The sequence below is a fragment of the Culex pipiens genome, chromosome 3, assembly GCF_016801865.2.
Source record: "Culex pipiens pallens isolate TS chromosome 3, TS_CPP_V2, whole genome shotgun sequence".
Taxonomy (NCBI): Eukaryota; Metazoa; Arthropoda; class Insecta; order Diptera; family Culicidae; genus Culex; species Culex pipiens.
In genome coordinates, this window is record NC_068939.1 from 50,916,042 (window position 1) to 50,933,368 (window position 17,327).

Below are 17,327 nucleotides of genomic sequence, written 5' to 3' on the forward strand. Positions count from 1 at the left end.
AACGGAATTGCAAGAAACAATATTCTTGCAAATTTCAATCGCTTTGCGAAAAAGAGAGTCTGAAACAATCCAATGCAATTTTGAGAAATAGCTTTGGGGTCCGAAAAATACTGTGTTGGAAAAACGATTTTGTTATTAACAGAGTGTAACGTGAAATTGCGTATGGCCTAAAGAAATATCGGTTACAAAAAAATAAAACAAAATCAATATTTTTACTTAAATCTTTTTTTTTGTATTTTACAACATTTGAAGGGGTAGTAAACAAAAGTTTCTATTCTATCGGTGCGTCTTAATGCGATTTTAATTAATAACTTTACCTTACTTCTAAGCGAAATGAATTCAGTTACAGTCCTAACTAGCGAATGTACCCTACGAATAAAATGTATCTGGTTTCTCTTTCTCTGTGAGTATGTGTGTTACCCGTTCTCGTCGGCCCGCGACGGCCAGGCCGGTTGGCCACCACGTCCTCCTCCTGCCGTTCGCATCCCCCATTCTTCAAACCAGATCAAAGTCGATCCGGGCGCCCATCCGCCGGAGCGCGATGATCGTGTTGACCGCCTTGGTCCACCGTTTCTTAATAACATAACGTTTCAATTTTGTTTTTGTTATAGACAGTTCGGTCGTGCTCTGGGCCGTCGTCGTCTCCGCGAGCCACTTGTGCTGGAGGGCCTGCCGGGCGGTCAACCGCTGGGTCCCGTCCCGGACCAGCAGCTTCCGCACAAAGTCCTTGGCGTCCTCGGACACGGCCTCGAACGAGCTGTACTTGAACGAAAACTTGCCACTGTTGACATTGTTCATGGTGGCCAGATCGTTCCCACCCACGAACGGCGACAGACCCGACAAGCTGGAAAAAGTGGGGGAGGAGTGGGAGGTGAAGAAAGATTTCTGTTTGTGGGTTCAAGTGTGGGCACGTGGTTTAATTCTCTGGTTAGATTGCAATACGTCGTAACAGCCTTCACGACTTCCGACACTCATTTGATTTTTTTTCTCCTTAACAAATCAGATAAACAATTAAAAGCATTTTTGAAGTTGACCTATTGATAACTAACCCGAGAATTGTTGGGAGCGTTTTTTATATGGCGAGTAGTGGGTGGCGCAAAACACGTGTTTTAATACTGCTGTGTAAAAGTGTTAGGCACAACCAAATCTCAAAAACAAAGAAATTTTTTATTTAAATGGAATGTTCAATACAAACATAATGTGCTCACAATATTTAGCACCATCTTTAAAGATTTCATATATTTAATTAAAAAAATAATTCTTAAGAAATCTAAATTTCATTCATTCATTTCGCGTGACCTGGTTCACTAAAATAAACGGTATGTAAATAATAACAGAGCCACGACTTTTTTTAAACTCCGCTCTTTACAAAGATTCATTCGAAACATAAAGAAATTTAAAAGAAAAAAAAAATTAAAGCTATTTAAATAAGCATGTTGATGTTTCAGTATTGAAGTTATGATTCTTGAATTATTTTTGGATGACCAACCATACATTTTTAATAACTGATTTCAAGTTATTTATTTCACAAATCCGAGAGAAGCTGATAAGTTTTGATAAAAAAAACAATGTTTTAAAAAGCAATTTGCATTTGAAAGCATTATAATAAAATCATTATTATTCGTTAAAATAGAGCAACTCTTTTCGCGAACCGGAAGTGGATTTTATTTGTATTATTTGATTTTGCTGAAACTTTTTGGGGGCTCAGCCTATGATCGAAGTAGGCATTTTGTATCATTGCATCATTCAAGTCTCCATACAGCTGTCCAGCCCAAATTGTGTGTAGGTAAATATTCGAAAAGGGATTTTCCAACCGATTTGGTGTATTAGCAAAATTGTATGTAATGATGAGGACAATCCAGAAACAATAAACTCTTAAAACAATAACTTATATTATAAATCACTTTTTTCACAAAATTATTATTTTCTCAAAACCGATTTTTTTTATATGTTTTAAGGTAACAATAACAGTATCTTTCAAGTAATGGGGTTCTCCACAAACAAACAATATTCACGAAGTTATATGTTATGCAAAAAATGTAATTATAAAACAATTAAAATATCATTTTTATAAGTCTTATTTAATCTGCAGTTATTGCGATTACATGCACCATTTTCAGATGTCACTGAAGGGTAAATTTCTGACAAAAGGCGCATGTTGATGACTTCTCAATGTAGTGTCCATGTATGTATATTAGGCCGTCCCAAAAAAAATGAAAAGTTGTCAAATCTTCGGTGCTCACCCCTAGAATGATAGATTAGGATGACAGGAACAATGTTTTCATACAACAAAAAATTCCCAAAAATGGTTTACAACTCGCGCGCGGAGCTTGAATGAAAAAAGTGCATTTTCGAGTATTTTTCAGAAATGCGCGTAATAATCATACTAAAGTCATTCAAATTTGGTCGCCTTAGGCTTCAAGTTATAGTTTAATGTCCCCTGAACAAATTCCTGTACAGACATAGTCCATAATAGCTTGTGTTTGGGCATGGCGGGGCGTTTTAGGGAGAATAATTTTTTATCCAAAAAATTTCAAAAATCACTCCCCAGAACGAGCCAAAAAATTTTGCAGCCAAAACTAATGCATTAAGCTTATAGGAAATTTTACGGAGATCATTTTGCTTTTTTAACATTCAATTTATGTCCACGCAAAACCGAGATATTTGCATTTTAGTGAACAAAAAGTGACGAATTTTCAAAATTCTTGGTATATAAGCGTTTTTAACATAAAACATTGGCTACTATGATTACAAACGAGAAGGCATATATTTTGGATATATTTATGTTGTTCGCTCAAAAACGATATTTGTAATAAAATGAAAAAACATGAGATTTTCTCACAATGTGACGTAAACGACAAATAATCATAAATCAAAATTTATTTTATTAAACTTCATATCTCCAAGCTGTAAACGTGATTTTTTAATGTAGGTACATTCGAATGAAACAAATTCATTTATAAAAAAACTTATTATTTCAAAAAAGTTACCCATTAGAGCTTTATTTGTTCATATCGATACTTATAAATATGTCGTTTACGTCACATTGTGAGAAAATCTCATGTTTTTTTTATTAAATTTTATAACCAATTATCGTTTTTGAGCGAGCAAAATAAAAATATCCAAAATATATGCCTTCCCGTTTGTAATCATAGTAGCTGATGTTTTATGCTTAAAACGCTTATATACCAAGAATTTTGAAAATTCATCACTTTTTGTTCACTAAAATGCAAATATCTCGGCTATGCGTGGAAATAAATTAAATGTTGGAGAGTAATTTTTGAATTTTTTTGGCTAAAAAATACAAATTTTTCTCCCTAAAACGCCCTGCCATGCCCAAACACAAGCTCTTATGGACTATGTCTGTACAGGAATTTGTTCAGGGGACATTAAACTATAACTTGAAGCCGAAAGCGACTAAATTTGAATGACTTTAGTATGATTGTTACGCGCGTTTCTGAAAAATACTCGAAAAATGCACTTTTTTCATTCAAGCTCCGCGCGCGAGTTGTAAACCATTTTTGGGAGTTTTTTGTTGTATGAAAACATTGTTCCTGACATCCTAATCTATCATTCTAGGGGTGAGCACCAAAGATTTGACAAATTTTATTTTTTTTTTGGGACGGCCTAAGGCCGATGCAAATATTTAAAAAAGTTTTTGTCCCTAGGCCCTAGCCGAGGTCAAGGGGGGGGGCAAAAAAATAAAAAAATATAAAAATTTAAATAACAAGCCATAGTCTACAGATTTAAATGAAAAATGTGTTTTAAAATGCATTTTACACTTGTTCAGTTGTTTTGCAATCATTAGTTTTCAAAAAATCTAAGATCTGACAAAAACAAAAATTGTATCGAAAAAAAAGATTTTGCATCGAAAATTTTCAAAAAATCTTAAGATTTTTTAATAAACCCAAACATGCTAAAAATGATTTAAAACGCAGAAGAATGTATTTTAATTTGATTTCAGCTGGTTGCACTTGAATTTTCATTGAAATTTTGAAGTTTATTGTAAAAATATTTTTTTTGCCCCCTGATTTTTCGGGTCAATTTTGAAGGGAGGGGTGACAAAAACTTTTAAAAATATTTGTACCAGCCTAATGTATATCCTTTTTTAATAATAATATTTTTTAAATCAATTGTCAAAGTTTGTCATTTGACATGTTTAGCTTGATTTTGAAAATATATTGATTCGAATGATTGGAAAATTTTACTAAGATATTATTTTCTGCTCAAAAATTCCAAAGCTACATACCATTTTTGTATGGACAGCTGCTAAAATTGTACGGAGACTAGTAATTTTTTAGTTTTGGGTTAACCAAATCCTTCGACTGTCATAAAAGCTGTCATCTAATATCACTTTGAAGCCGTCTTTAAATCATTTAAAGATCAGGGTTTACAAATTTTTTTTCAACGGGATTTCGTAAATATTTTTTTTTTTAATTGAAGCTGTCAAAAAACACCTTTTTCATCAATATCAGGAAAACGAGGTTAAAGCAAAATTAATTTAACTTTTTAATTCAATAATGACTTTGGAATAATGGTAAGAAATTTTACCTCATTACACTTTATTTAATATTATTAAACATGTTGCATTTTTGTAAATTATGAAACCCTGTTTTTAATGTTCGTAGAACATAGATTATGTGAAAAACAATTACTAACAATTAATGCAATTAGATGACTCAGGAACACTTACTTGTAAAACTCAATATTGATAGTGATATGTAAATATAATCGTGCTCTTGAATTTGACTTACGACTGAGCTAAACAAACTTTTTTATACATTCTTTCACAATTTAGAAACGCGTTGTTAAACAAACACCAAAATAAGACTTTTTCGTCACGTTAGTTTATCTGTATAAATAAATACATATTTTATACAGGGTATGTGCAATTATTACTCATAAAGTGCGTCATTTTGTTAAACGAGTGTCGAGTGTTTCGCTGCCTTTGGTTGAATAGTCATAGTTGTTCTGATTGATGATGGATTGCGCGTAGAGTTTGTAATATGTCTGTCGTGAGTTTCTCATTTTCCTATACCATAACCCTCGAGGGCACGTAAGTCAGGCCCTTAAACCGGATGGCTGTAACAAGTGGCAAAACCCAGATATAAGATTTCAATCTCCCGTGATTATAATCAAGATAAAAGAATGACCAGAATCCGGAAATTCCCAGCACCTCGACGTTCAGTTACCAATTTCATAATATTTATGTAAGGGGATTTTTGTAGGTAATATCCCGGGGGATTTCTAGTTCAAACGACGTGAAAAAATGACGTCAAATTTCATGAATGAAATGGTTCACACGAGGGAAGTCTGTGCTAGTACGTGATTAGACTGCGAGCACGTGCGGAAATACTGACTAAATCGGAGTAGATGTGGCTACTCGTGTGTGTTTACCAAAAGGCAGCCAACTGATTACTCAGCTAAATCTGATGCAAAGGTATGACTAATTGTACAGATTTAGCAAACGTAAATATTGTTTTTGTTAAACGTGTAATTTTTGACTGATTTTAAAAATCATTTAAAATAAAGTTTATTGATGAACAAAATCTTATGGCTCAAAAGTTCATCGAAACAATCTATCGGAAATGGTCTCAAATAGCTCGTTCATTCGGCTCATCAACTTGGCTAGGGAGAATCGAGTGATTTCACCCTAAACTATTTCACGGATAGTTTATTTCCAGATGAACTTTCAGCGCCACCATAAGAGCAATCCGGCACGAGTATCAATAATAAAAACTAAAGTTAAAACGTTATGTTACCAAGAACTCTTTTCGTTCACAGTCAACGATGTTCCCTGTTACCCCTTTGTTGGTTCATTTACTTCTGTGGAATAAAAGCTCAAAAGATACAAATCAAAAGTCAACCTCAACAGGATGTTAATAAGTTTCCATAAAAATGATAGATAACTGAGCAATTGAAACATGAGCGAGAGAGAACAATACACAATGTAAGACTATTACAAATGTCTACAAAGGGCAAAAGAAAAGAACATTCAAATTATGGAACAAAAACCGGATGCACTCAAAGTCTGCCTGGAGTAGTCCTCATTCTACTTTTACAGGTTATCTGGGTGGCATCGAACGACTATGGTTAAGGAAATGTGTTTGTATGAGAAAAGAGTTCAACGTAACACTAACGAGGGTGAGGTTATGGTCAGTTGGTTGTTGGATTGTGGTCCAAAGACGGTTCATATGTCCAGTAGTGGTAGGTCTTGAAATGGTCCGATTGGTTAGTTGTTGAAAATTGCAAAAGCAAAAATAAAAGCCTAAAAAGCGGATCCACCCTCCCAAACATATTAAAAACGAAGGAAACCAAAAGAAATTTCATAACAAAAATGTTTTGAAAAAATCAGAAACTTCTTTACTGCATAAAAAATAAATTTAGATAACATGTTTAGAAAAAAATAGGATTCTAAGGCAATTAAATCATTGGAATTGGTCAATTCATATGACACTATGTAATACAGAGATGAACAATTTGATTGTCAATTTTTGGATATAAATATTGTGGAATCGTTCTACAAGATTTAATCCATAGAGGAGCTAAATTTCTAAGAATGATTTCACAGTTATTGAACCCAACAGTAGAGTTTTTTTGGCCAGAAATTTACTTCATTTAATTTTGGTTTGAAATAAATCATTGATAAACTATTTTAAGTTTCTGTGAGTGGGCAAAATCAGCAAAATTAAGGTTAGGAGACGAATCACAAGCATTATTTGCTTCTGTTAGTAAACAAATCAAAGCGAGTAGGTTATAAGCAAAGTAGCTCGTATATTGAACAGAAATTAAACCCTATTTACTTACAGCACATAGCATATCACTCCCAAGCTCCACATGTCGGTGTAGAAGTAGATTTCATCGTAATTTAACACCTCCGGAGCTGTGAACTCCGGGGTACCGAACATGACCTGTTCATAAGAAGAGATTATGAATTCTTGATCACACTTGAGTTATTTTAATTTCATACCTGAAGCTTTTTATTTTTGTCATATCGTCTGGCAAAACCAAAATCGATGATTTTGATTCGATTTCCAGTCTTTGTTAGGCAGAGGATGTTTTCCGGCTGGAGGAATACAACATTATGTAAGTAAATGTTTTCAAACAATTATTTAAGTACCGTACACTAGGGCGAATAGGGACTGCAGGATGAATAGGAAACATTTGTTAACTGTTGATCTGAAATCAACATAACAACTACAAATATTGAACATGAACATGGTTAAAACAGCCGTCTTCAATCACCCCATGTGTCCCCATTCACCCCAGTTTACGGTGCAGTTCAGGGTTAGAAACAGTCGTAAGTTGATTATTTTTTCTTTGTTGTTGAGTTGCTGAAACGGTCAGAGTGGACAAGTATTACTTATTTCGTCATAAAAAAGGGCAGTCTTGTTTATTGCTAGAATACAATGTACCCAACCGAATTACGACCAACCTTCATGTCCAGATGAATTATACTCCGACTGTGGATGTACTCCATGCCTTCGCAGATCTGTTTCATGAAGACGGCGCACGCTTTCTCGGTCAGCACAAAGTCGTCGTCTATGACCCGCTCAAACAGCTCACCACCTTGGACTCTGCAAAAAAAAAAACAAAAATGAAAAGAAGCTTGCAACAATGTTCTCCAAAATTGCTACTCACAGTTCTAGTATCACATAAACTTTGTTCTCGTAGTCGAACGCATCGTACAGCTGGATCAGCCGCGGGTGGTGCAGGCAGCTCATGATGTCGATCTCCCGCAGAGCGTCGGTGCGTTCCTTTTTCTTCTTGCAGGGTACGATTTTGGCGGCCAGCTCGAGCCCGCTGGCTTTGTCCCGGCACAGGAACACCGTGCCGAAGGTGCCCCGGCCCAGCTCGGGCAGAATGTCGAACGACTGGCGCGGGTCGACCTCCTGCTTGAGTTGAACCTGCCGGTACGGGAAGGCCGGGGCGAGTTCTAGGAGGAGAGTTGAGAGAAGGGTGGGGAAGAGTTAACAAATAGTTTAAAATAAGCTCTCCGAAGTTGTACCAATCAACACAATTAAAATTGAGTGAATTTCCGTTCACATTTTGAAATTCTCATGCAACCCTATGGATTCACTTTAAATAAAGGAAAATTCGGTTGACGCTTAAACAGCTTCGGAGCCAAACTTATATTTTATTTTGCTGGGGACGCATGTTTCCTCAAGTTTCAAATGTGCCATTAGAGTGGATATGGTAGCATAAAAAAAAGTTATCCAAAACAAGTGGGCACAACAAGTCGTTTATTTCTAACTTTGCGCAATTTTTTTGTGTTAGAGTGTCTAATTTCCCGGAAAACATATTTTCCGTTTACGGGGAAATTTAATCATTTCCTGGGAATGCCTGTAATTCAAACGGAATATACATTTTCCATACTTTTTGGTACTAATTTTTAAAATAAAATTTAATAGCGGAAAACGGCAAAAGTGTTGAGAATTGGTCGAAAGGCTTGGAGTGATTAGAATGGGTATATTTCCCCAATATAACAGGAGCTCGAAAAAGGCAAATATATTAAAAAAGTTGAGTTGTAAATAATGTATTTATTTTTGAGCTCAAACCAATAAGACTTTATCTGGAAAAATATTTTCCATGAAAAACAGATTTTCTGCGTTTTTTTTCATTTTGATTATTTGCAATGAAAAACATATTTACCGGACAATTTTTTTCATTTCATCTTATTTTTAATACAATTTTATGGTTTTGGTGCATCAAATAATTTCATTCACTGCCCAAACACTATGATTGAAAAAATAATACCTGCTTCTGAACAAAAACACTGATCTCTTTTTTGATATATTGAATGAATTTAAAGACAGCTTATACAGTATGTAAAAAAAGTATTTACACCCCATGGGCACTATGCACAGTTTATGATGAAACATGCTACAATTTAAAGTTTGACTGAAACCTAGTACTACGTTTTGTTCAGAAGCTCATGCCGAACATTTTGCTACAAATAGCTCATGAAAAGATGTTTTCTATAAAAAGTTATATAACAAATACTATTACAAAAATAAAAAAGGTGCAAAAAAAGTTTGTACACCTTTCGAAAAATTAACATAAATAAAGTAAATTTGTTGACAAATCACCATAAATCCAGTCCCCCAACTCCAAATAGGCATCTTTGACTGATTAAAAAAATAATTTGGATTGAATATAAAGTTAACTAATTACTTAGTATAAAAGTTTATATAACTCTGGAAATTCTATATAAAACTTATCTAAACATTTTTTGCAAACTTTCAATTGAACTAAATTTCAATATATTACCATAAAATTGCTAAATAAACATTCTGGAGTGGGTATAACACCGTTTCGGGGGTCTTTGTATCGATAGAATAGATTTTTCGTTGGAATTTCGTACCAACCCGAAATTACGTCGTCGGAAAATCCACCGGCATCCAAACCGGTCCACAATTCACAAGTCAACCTATGTGGCATCGGAAAGGGCATAAAATTTCCGATCTTTTGATACCCAGACATCTAGGTTTTCTATAAAACCCACGTTTTTAAATACCTAGGCAAAAACGTTGTTATGGTTTCGTTTGAGCAATCTGCCAAAAATGTATGGAATTTCGTAATTTTTGTTCTCGTGGATCAAACTTACTTTTTGCCCAAACTTCAGTTTCCTGAAAACAATCAGGATGACAGATGGTAAACTGGATTTTCAGTAAGTTTGAAAATGTCAAAATGACGTAAGAAATGCTGAATTTTCAGCAATCGAAGATCTGTCAAACTGAACTGAAATTTCAGTAAATAAAGACTTGTCAAATAAAACTGAAACGTGAGACGATTTGGAACTGGAATAGAACTCAGTTTCAAAAAAAATCAGATATATGGAGATATCCACGTATTCTTACACACACACTATGATGCTGTGTTGATAATCATACGCACACAATTAAAAGCATTTTTTGAAACAACATTTAGATCAGCGCGTTGCGAGCACCGTGTTCTAGTTTCATTTCCGCCAGTTCTAAAAATTTAAAACTGCTCGCAATTTGAAACAATTATAAAACTTCGCGTTGCAACCAGTCTTAGTAATTGATAAGCTGCCAAATTGAACTGAATTTTCAGTAAGCCCGAATCGTCAGACAATACTGAATTTTCAGTTATTCTTAACTGTCAAACTGAACTGTGTCTTCAGTTAATCCGTATGGGCCTGGGTTAACTGGAATCACTAAAATGGCCATAACTCAACGAAAACTCAACCAATTTGTAAACTTCTTTATTAGTTGGACTCGTTAGAATGTCTTTTTTGACCCGCAGAACTCGGAATGTTCCGGTTCCGGTGGCCGAAGATTTTCCGGTGAATCACTGGGTCAAACAGGGTCAAAAATGACCTTTTTCGGGTCCCGCATAATTTTGTTAGCAGAAATCTTGGGAAAACTAAAAAAATCAGATTACGATTTTTGTTCTACCCACAGACAGTGCTGACCGTGGATTTTGAACCACCGGGGATGTTCCGGATTGAACGGGCAAGTTCCCTATCCCGGGGGAACCGGCCAAGGGATGGTCTCCGATGGACTCCGGTGAAACACGGATAATGGAATTATTTCCGAGATTATTTATCATCCATGATCCCCAAAACTACTTGAGTTCAGCAGGCCATCCCGTCGGAGCAAGTCCAGCTTTTTTCGCTGGCTGCTTTTTCGTTTTCGCGAGGAAAAAGAAGTGGGAAAGTGAAAAAAGAGAAATGGTCTGCCAGTTCTGGAAAAGATCGCGTTGCAGAAAGTCCTAAGAACAATAAAAATGCCTTTATGTATCACTATATACGATTGCCAAACACAAAAAAACAAAAGGAATCCACTTCCGGCCGCAGCGAGAACCAATTTGTTCGGACAAGGACAAAAACTCGACTTCCAACGGCACGCTTCGAGAACAAACTAAAATGGCGACCAAATAGACTGGCAGAGAAAATGTCAGAAACATAAATAGACTGGCAGAAATGTTACTGATTTTCAGTAAACTTGATACGGTTTACTGATTTTCAGTAATTTCAAAAGACGAATGCTGAATTTCAGTAAAAATAGGATTACTGAAAATTTTCAGTAAACTTTTTTACTGAAAACGAACATCAGAATTTGGTGTATTTCTTAAACTATACTGCCCATGTTCGCATAAATGTCCCATATGCAAAAACAGCAAGCTGAGAAAAACGCATTTGAAGTTTGTCCCATACATAAGGCTACGTGTTAAGTTTTCGCGAAAAAAATGGATTTCCTCCTGATTTCTAGAACAAAGTACTGGATGTTATAGGCTCTTTTGAAAGAGCACACGATTTTGAACCAAACTGCATCAAAAACTCGAAATCGCTGAAAATGCATATGGGACATTTATGCGATCAGGGGCAGTATAAGTCCGCAAAATCAAGGAACAAAATGAATAAAATCTACAAAAAATGGTATACCAGCATCTTTGGAAGGAATTTTCTGATCAGTTTGGTGTCTTCGGCAAAAGGTTCAGGTATTTGTTAGGACTATTCATAAAATGCAACAATGGACAAAATTTTGGGTGCCAAATTATGATTTTTTGACGAAATAGTGGTAGAGTTTAACGTTTTTTTTTAATTTAAAATTCATTATTCAATCAAAAAGTATTTTACAAAATACTTGAAAAAGTACAATGCTTTCGAGTTTTTGTCACATTAAATCGAAAACAATGTTTTCATTTTTTAAATCAAGACTAACATTTCAAAAGGGCGTAATATTGAATGTTTGGCCCTTTTGAAATGTAAGTTCTGATTTAAAAATTTTGAAAATATTGTTTTCGAAAAGATCCAAAAATTTCACGATTGTTTCATATTTTAACATTGAAAATCGGACCATTAGCTGCTGAGAACGTTAGAAAATGGTGGGTTGTTTGGGTGAGACTTAGAAAACATCAATTGTCCTGCTTTTTAAGCCTTTGCATGGGTAAATCTCAGCAACTATGGGTCGTATCAACAAAGTGTTAAAAAGCAAAATATAGTAATTTTCTTACACCCAAAACTGGCAGCGCTAGTACGAGAGAATGATGGTCTCGAGTCGAGAGAATAGTGGTACCATTCACGGACGCAGAGAACACAGCTCGAGATGGGCGATAGAACTATTCTCTCGAGGTTCATTTGCAAAAAAAGTTCATCCGTCAAACAAAAAACCAAAAGTGTCGACAACGGGAATCGAACCAGAGACCTTTGACAAACCAATCCAATGACTTAGCTGCCTTGGCCACCACAGCTTGGTGACCATGGAGAAGTCAGAAGTCGATGTATGACACTTGTTGGAGATTTATTGATTCAACTAACGAATGAACTCATTTGTTATGATGGTGTGAGTTGGTACCATTATTCTATCGATTTTGGCACTGAGCCCTCAATAAATTTTGAGAGAATGATTATCTCGATTCTGAATTTTGGGTGTAGCTTTTCAAAAATATTTTTTTCAATAGTTTACAAACATATGCACTAATTTAAAAAAATGGAAAACTGCGACTATTTTCAAAAAAGTTACATAAAAATGGCTATAACTTTAGAACGGTGCTTTTTATGAAAATTTGATTTCAAATTTGATTTTACATCGAAAAATGAAGTTGAAAAATTGTTGCGACCAATATTTCGATTTTTTTTTTAAATCAGTATTGATTCAAAAATTCATAACTCGGTCAAAGATTTTTTGCACAACCCGGAAATTTCTGAAAAGTTGGCATTTATGTCCCCTAAAACATATTAAAAAAATACAAAAAATAAAAAAAAATGTTTTTTTTTGCAAATCAAGTTTTAGTGACAAAAAGTGAAATTAAAAACCACCAATTTTTTTTACCGTGTATCATTTTTTTCAGCGTAGTCCTTATACATACCTACAACTTTGCTGAAGAGACCAAATTGATCGAAAAATTTCTTCAAAAGATACAGATTTTTTAATTTTCATGTATCATTTTTGTATGGGCAGCTGCCAAATTTGTATGGAAGTTTACATGGACAAACTAATGATGCAAAATGGCTTCTTTGGGCATACCGAAGGCACCAAAAAAGTTTCAGCCGGATTAAAAAATACAAAAATTAAAATTAAAAAAAAAAGATCGATTTCGTAGAGAACTGCTCATTTTTGGAATTTTGAAAATTATGGAAAATTTGAAAATAATAATCTTTGCAGCCGGACGACTAAAAAGGAAAACCGCGACCGTTTATCAGCGTGGCCAAATGTTCACGAGCTCGCAAATTGGCTCGTTCGGTAGTGGGTTTTATGGTTTGCTCGAATTGTGTGTAAACAGACTGTCAGTGGAGCGGGATTCGCCATTCATTTGGCATCTTTCACGCATCCACCCACCATATGGCAGCAAGTGGTCGGTTCTGTTTTTTTTTGTTTTTGGGAGATCCCAAATGCAAAATCCCGGAGAACACGCAGATTCCAGAGGAAAGAGTGGGAGGAATGATGGCCGCGCAGGCGGTCAATGTGACCTGACGGATTGATGAGGGCAATGATTGTTTTATGTCTGGAGAATCCCAGATCTTGGGCTTAGAATAGACTGGAAAAACACTTTAAAATTTGGTGACGCATGAATTCATTCTTTCGAAAGGAAAATGTCAAACGTTATTTTATTTTATTTGGAGAATTGTACGTTGATTATATAAATAACAAATTGCAATAAAGTTAATTTGAAATTCCTATTGATTTTTTTTGCCGAAGATGTTTGTAATGTTTCGGGTGGGGAAAATGTTTGGATTTTCTTTTCTTTGTGTGGATAACGACGACGATGCGCGTAAATGCTTTCTAGAGTGGGAGGAGAGTGGAATTTGCGCGCGGGGGTTGATTTACACACTAAATAGATTTCCGCGCGCACGCGTTGGCCACAGATGTTAACGAGGGAACGAGTTATTTTGGCGCGAGCATGATTTGTTTACGTTTTCATGCAAGTAAACCATGCCCTGAATGACTCGAAATGGCAGTATTTTTACCAAAGGAAAGAGTGATAGTAATGCATACCTTGTATTTTATGCACGTTTTGACCTACAATTTTAAATTTCATTGTGCTAATTGCAATAATTAAAATAAATGATCGGAGAAGACATTAACAACTGCAATTAGTCCCCTCAAAAGTCATGAAAATGTATCCAACTCAACAGTGAATTTCATTGTATTCTTCGACCTCAGCAATGAAAAGTCGCATCGTTTGTCCTGATGAGCCTGGAATTCAACCTACCATGTATCATTTGTCGGGTGTGACGAAGCAATAAAACATCATTCGTCTCGCTTGTCTCAAGGTTTCACTCAGTCTCGAAGCGATCTTGGCGAATCTGTCACCACGAAGACGCAATATTTTCGTCAAACTTATTTTTGGAAATCATATATAGGTCACTGATGCGAAGAAGCGACGCACCTTTTTGGAGAGTTCTACCTTTCGCGTTCTCTCAAACGTTTATTGAACCACCTGCCCCGTTTGGGGTGGAGAGCACATTAGGAAAGGTAAGTTATATGACGGCATGACGGTGATGTTGCCGGGAATTCACCGAAATATTTTTGCGGTAGCTCTGAAATCACTCAAAGCAGGGCAGACAGATGTGAGTTAGTGGGGCATTCCTGCATAAATTGAGAGTGATGAAACTGACAGGATGATTGGTAAACGGTTATTTTTTAATTTTGCTGTCTAGCAATTTGTCAGACATGATCAATGCGTGATTATTTAATGGTAGGGCAGGGAAACGTAAATTTGGCCCACAGTATATATTTTCTAGAATAAGTAGACCTTTTAAATCTTCGATTCTTTTGAAATAGAAAACAAATAAGTAGATACAATTAATAAATGTAAACACATTTTATATTTTCAAATTTAATGTTTATTTAACAGAACATATAAATATTTTTAAACAGAAAACTACAAAAAAAAACTTTTTGTGTTTTCTTCTATCATGTTTATATAAAAAGGAAAATTCCACAATTGTAAATCTGGAATGCAATTACAAATTGCTTTGTTTTAATTGATATAGTACCGGTCAAAATTATGTGATATTGGTCGTTATTTCCCATACTTATTTTTACATATAATATTGAAAATATAAGTGAAAAACACAGCCAAAGTTTTCCCCAGAAAAAAATATTTTTTTTAAACATTGGCACAGTCACAAAAAACACAAGTCACACTTCCAGCCTCATAATTTTCTTTAGTTTTAAGAATTCTTCTTTCCAATGCGTTTTAGAGATCAAAAATTAATTGAAAAATGATTTTTTGACGATTTTTTACATCGAAGCCCGCCTTGGGATTAACTAAGAAAATTATACGTAGCGTAGTAATTTTCCAAGAGGGGAATCAGATGATTTAAAATGGAAAAGTACGTAAATTGGTAACTTGACTTACACGAAAAAAAAACAATTCTCAAAATCGTGAATTAAATTCACGAATGCGAGAACCACGAAAGAATATATTCACGTTTATAGTGCAAATGCACCATACTCATGAATACATTCCTTCGTGGTTCTCACACTCGTGAACTTGATTCACGATTACGAGAATTGATTTTTTTCTGTGTAAGGTTTGAAAAGATTCAGAATAGAGCGTCCAATTTCCCGGGTTACAAAATTCCCGGGAAACGGGAAATTTTCAACGAATTTCCCGGGAAATTCCGAGAATTCCCGGGAAATTTGAAATTTATCCAAACTTGTTCTAATCCTGGTTTTGATTAATATTTATTTGCAATAAAATTGTATAGAATAGCAACTTATATGGTAAAAATAAGCGTGAGGATCAATTAATGCCTTGACTGCATACAAAAAAGCATACAACTTCAACAGAATATATAATTTTCCTAGCTTTCATTGCTAGTTGTCTTTCAACTCGTACAAAATATTTAAAAAAATGATGGTCAGTTTTTTTTTGTCAAGAAGTAGGTATTATTTTTGAATCACAGTATTTGGACAGTGAGTAAAATAAATCCATTCTCCAAAACCATAAAATTGCTTTCAAATTTGTCTCTGTGACCAGTTTGAGAGAATATGATAAAACATAATATTGAAAATTTAGCTGAAACAAAAAGAAAAAAAATGCAGAAAAAAATTTCATCCCGGCAATTTTTTTCCAGGACAAATCTTACTGGTTTCAGCCCATCAATAAATAGATAAGCATGAAATTTACATCAGAATCTTCTTTTTCACTTGAAATACCATTTTTATGCAATGACAACTCAAAGTTTTCAAATCAAAAATCAAACCATCCACATTAACGACCCCCGGGTCTTTTGTGGTCTCTATTGCAAGTTTCTGCTCGAACCTTGGAGTCCGAAGGCTTGAATGGGGAGGGCACCCAAACCTCTTTTTACTCCAAGGAACCTTCCACCCCAGTGTTTGAACTGACGACCTTCGGATTGCGAGTCCAACCGCCGCCAGCGATTCCACCGGAGTAGGCTTGGTTTGGTGTGTTGTTTGTACTTATGGCATGGAGACGACTCCTACACCTGGAATGACTTAACGGCCTAACAACCAAGACCGGGACCGACATTTTACTTCCTCATCCGATGGAAGGTTGCAGCAGATGGGAATCGAACCCAGAATCATCCGCTTACAAAGCGGACAGCGTAACCATTCGGCCACGCACTGCCACTTAGTTTTCAAATATAAGGAGCGAATTTTTGATGTTTGCATTTTTTGGGTACCCTTGATATGATAAAAAGGAGTTTTTTAATGATTTTCAAATGATTCAGCCTAATAAATGACTTCGGTTGAAAGAACTTTTGTAATTTTTGCTGTCCAACAAATAACCAAACTCTATTCTCAGTTGTGATGGTTCAGAAAATAATATCATCTGGAATAAACCTTGACATGAAATTTTTAGACGGTCTTACGAAGTTCAATAATAACAGTAAATTAAATTGAATTCCTTCATTTTTTTTGTCAATTGAAAAAAGTGTCTAAAAGTTGAGAAAATGTATATGTACTTCCGCTTGAATTTCGGGAATTCCCGGGAAATTTACAAATTTCCCGGGAAACGGGGAATATTTTTTTTCGGGAAATCCCGGGAATTACCGGGACGGGAAATTGGACGCTCTAATTCAGAATCTACGCTAAGTTGGCGAATGGCTAGATCCTTGAGAAAGTTTTGGTATATATACTATAGAAGTTTTGAACCCTCTGGAGAAGGCCTTTAAAGTTTATCAATCTTCACCCCTTTCGATATTCAATTTTTTTTATGTTTTAGACCAAGAGTGCCTTTTTGTAATCTTGTGTGTTTTATGGACGTTTGCAATCAAGCCAATTCATTTTTTTAAATAGTGTTTTTTGAAAAGCTTTGAAAAACACTTGACAAGCATTTCAAAATGGCGTGAAATACTGTGTTGTAGTGTTTTATGTTCAAATTTG

The 17,327-nt window shown here is 35.1% G+C and overlaps 1 protein-coding gene across 1 annotated transcript in view; it reads right to left on the bottom strand.

The window, feature by feature from the left end:
• Positions 1-209: 209 nt before the first annotated feature.
• LOC120418481 (myosin light chain kinase, smooth muscle-like) overlaps positions 210-17,327 on the bottom strand; it is a 34,752-nt gene continuing 17,634 nt past the window's right edge. Inside the window, exons 2-6 of the mRNA XM_039580920.2 lie at positions 7,642-7,936; positions 7,436-7,577; positions 6,971-7,066; positions 6,808-6,911; positions 210-844 (exon numbers count right to left, since the gene is read on the bottom strand). Of these exons, the coding sequence (XP_039436854.1) occupies positions 496-844; positions 6,808-6,911; positions 6,971-7,066; positions 7,436-7,577; positions 7,642-7,936 (986 nt within the window). The 3' untranslated portion in view covers positions 210-495. The remainder of the gene's footprint in view (positions 845-6,807; positions 6,912-6,970; positions 7,067-7,435; positions 7,578-7,641; positions 7,937-17,327) is intronic.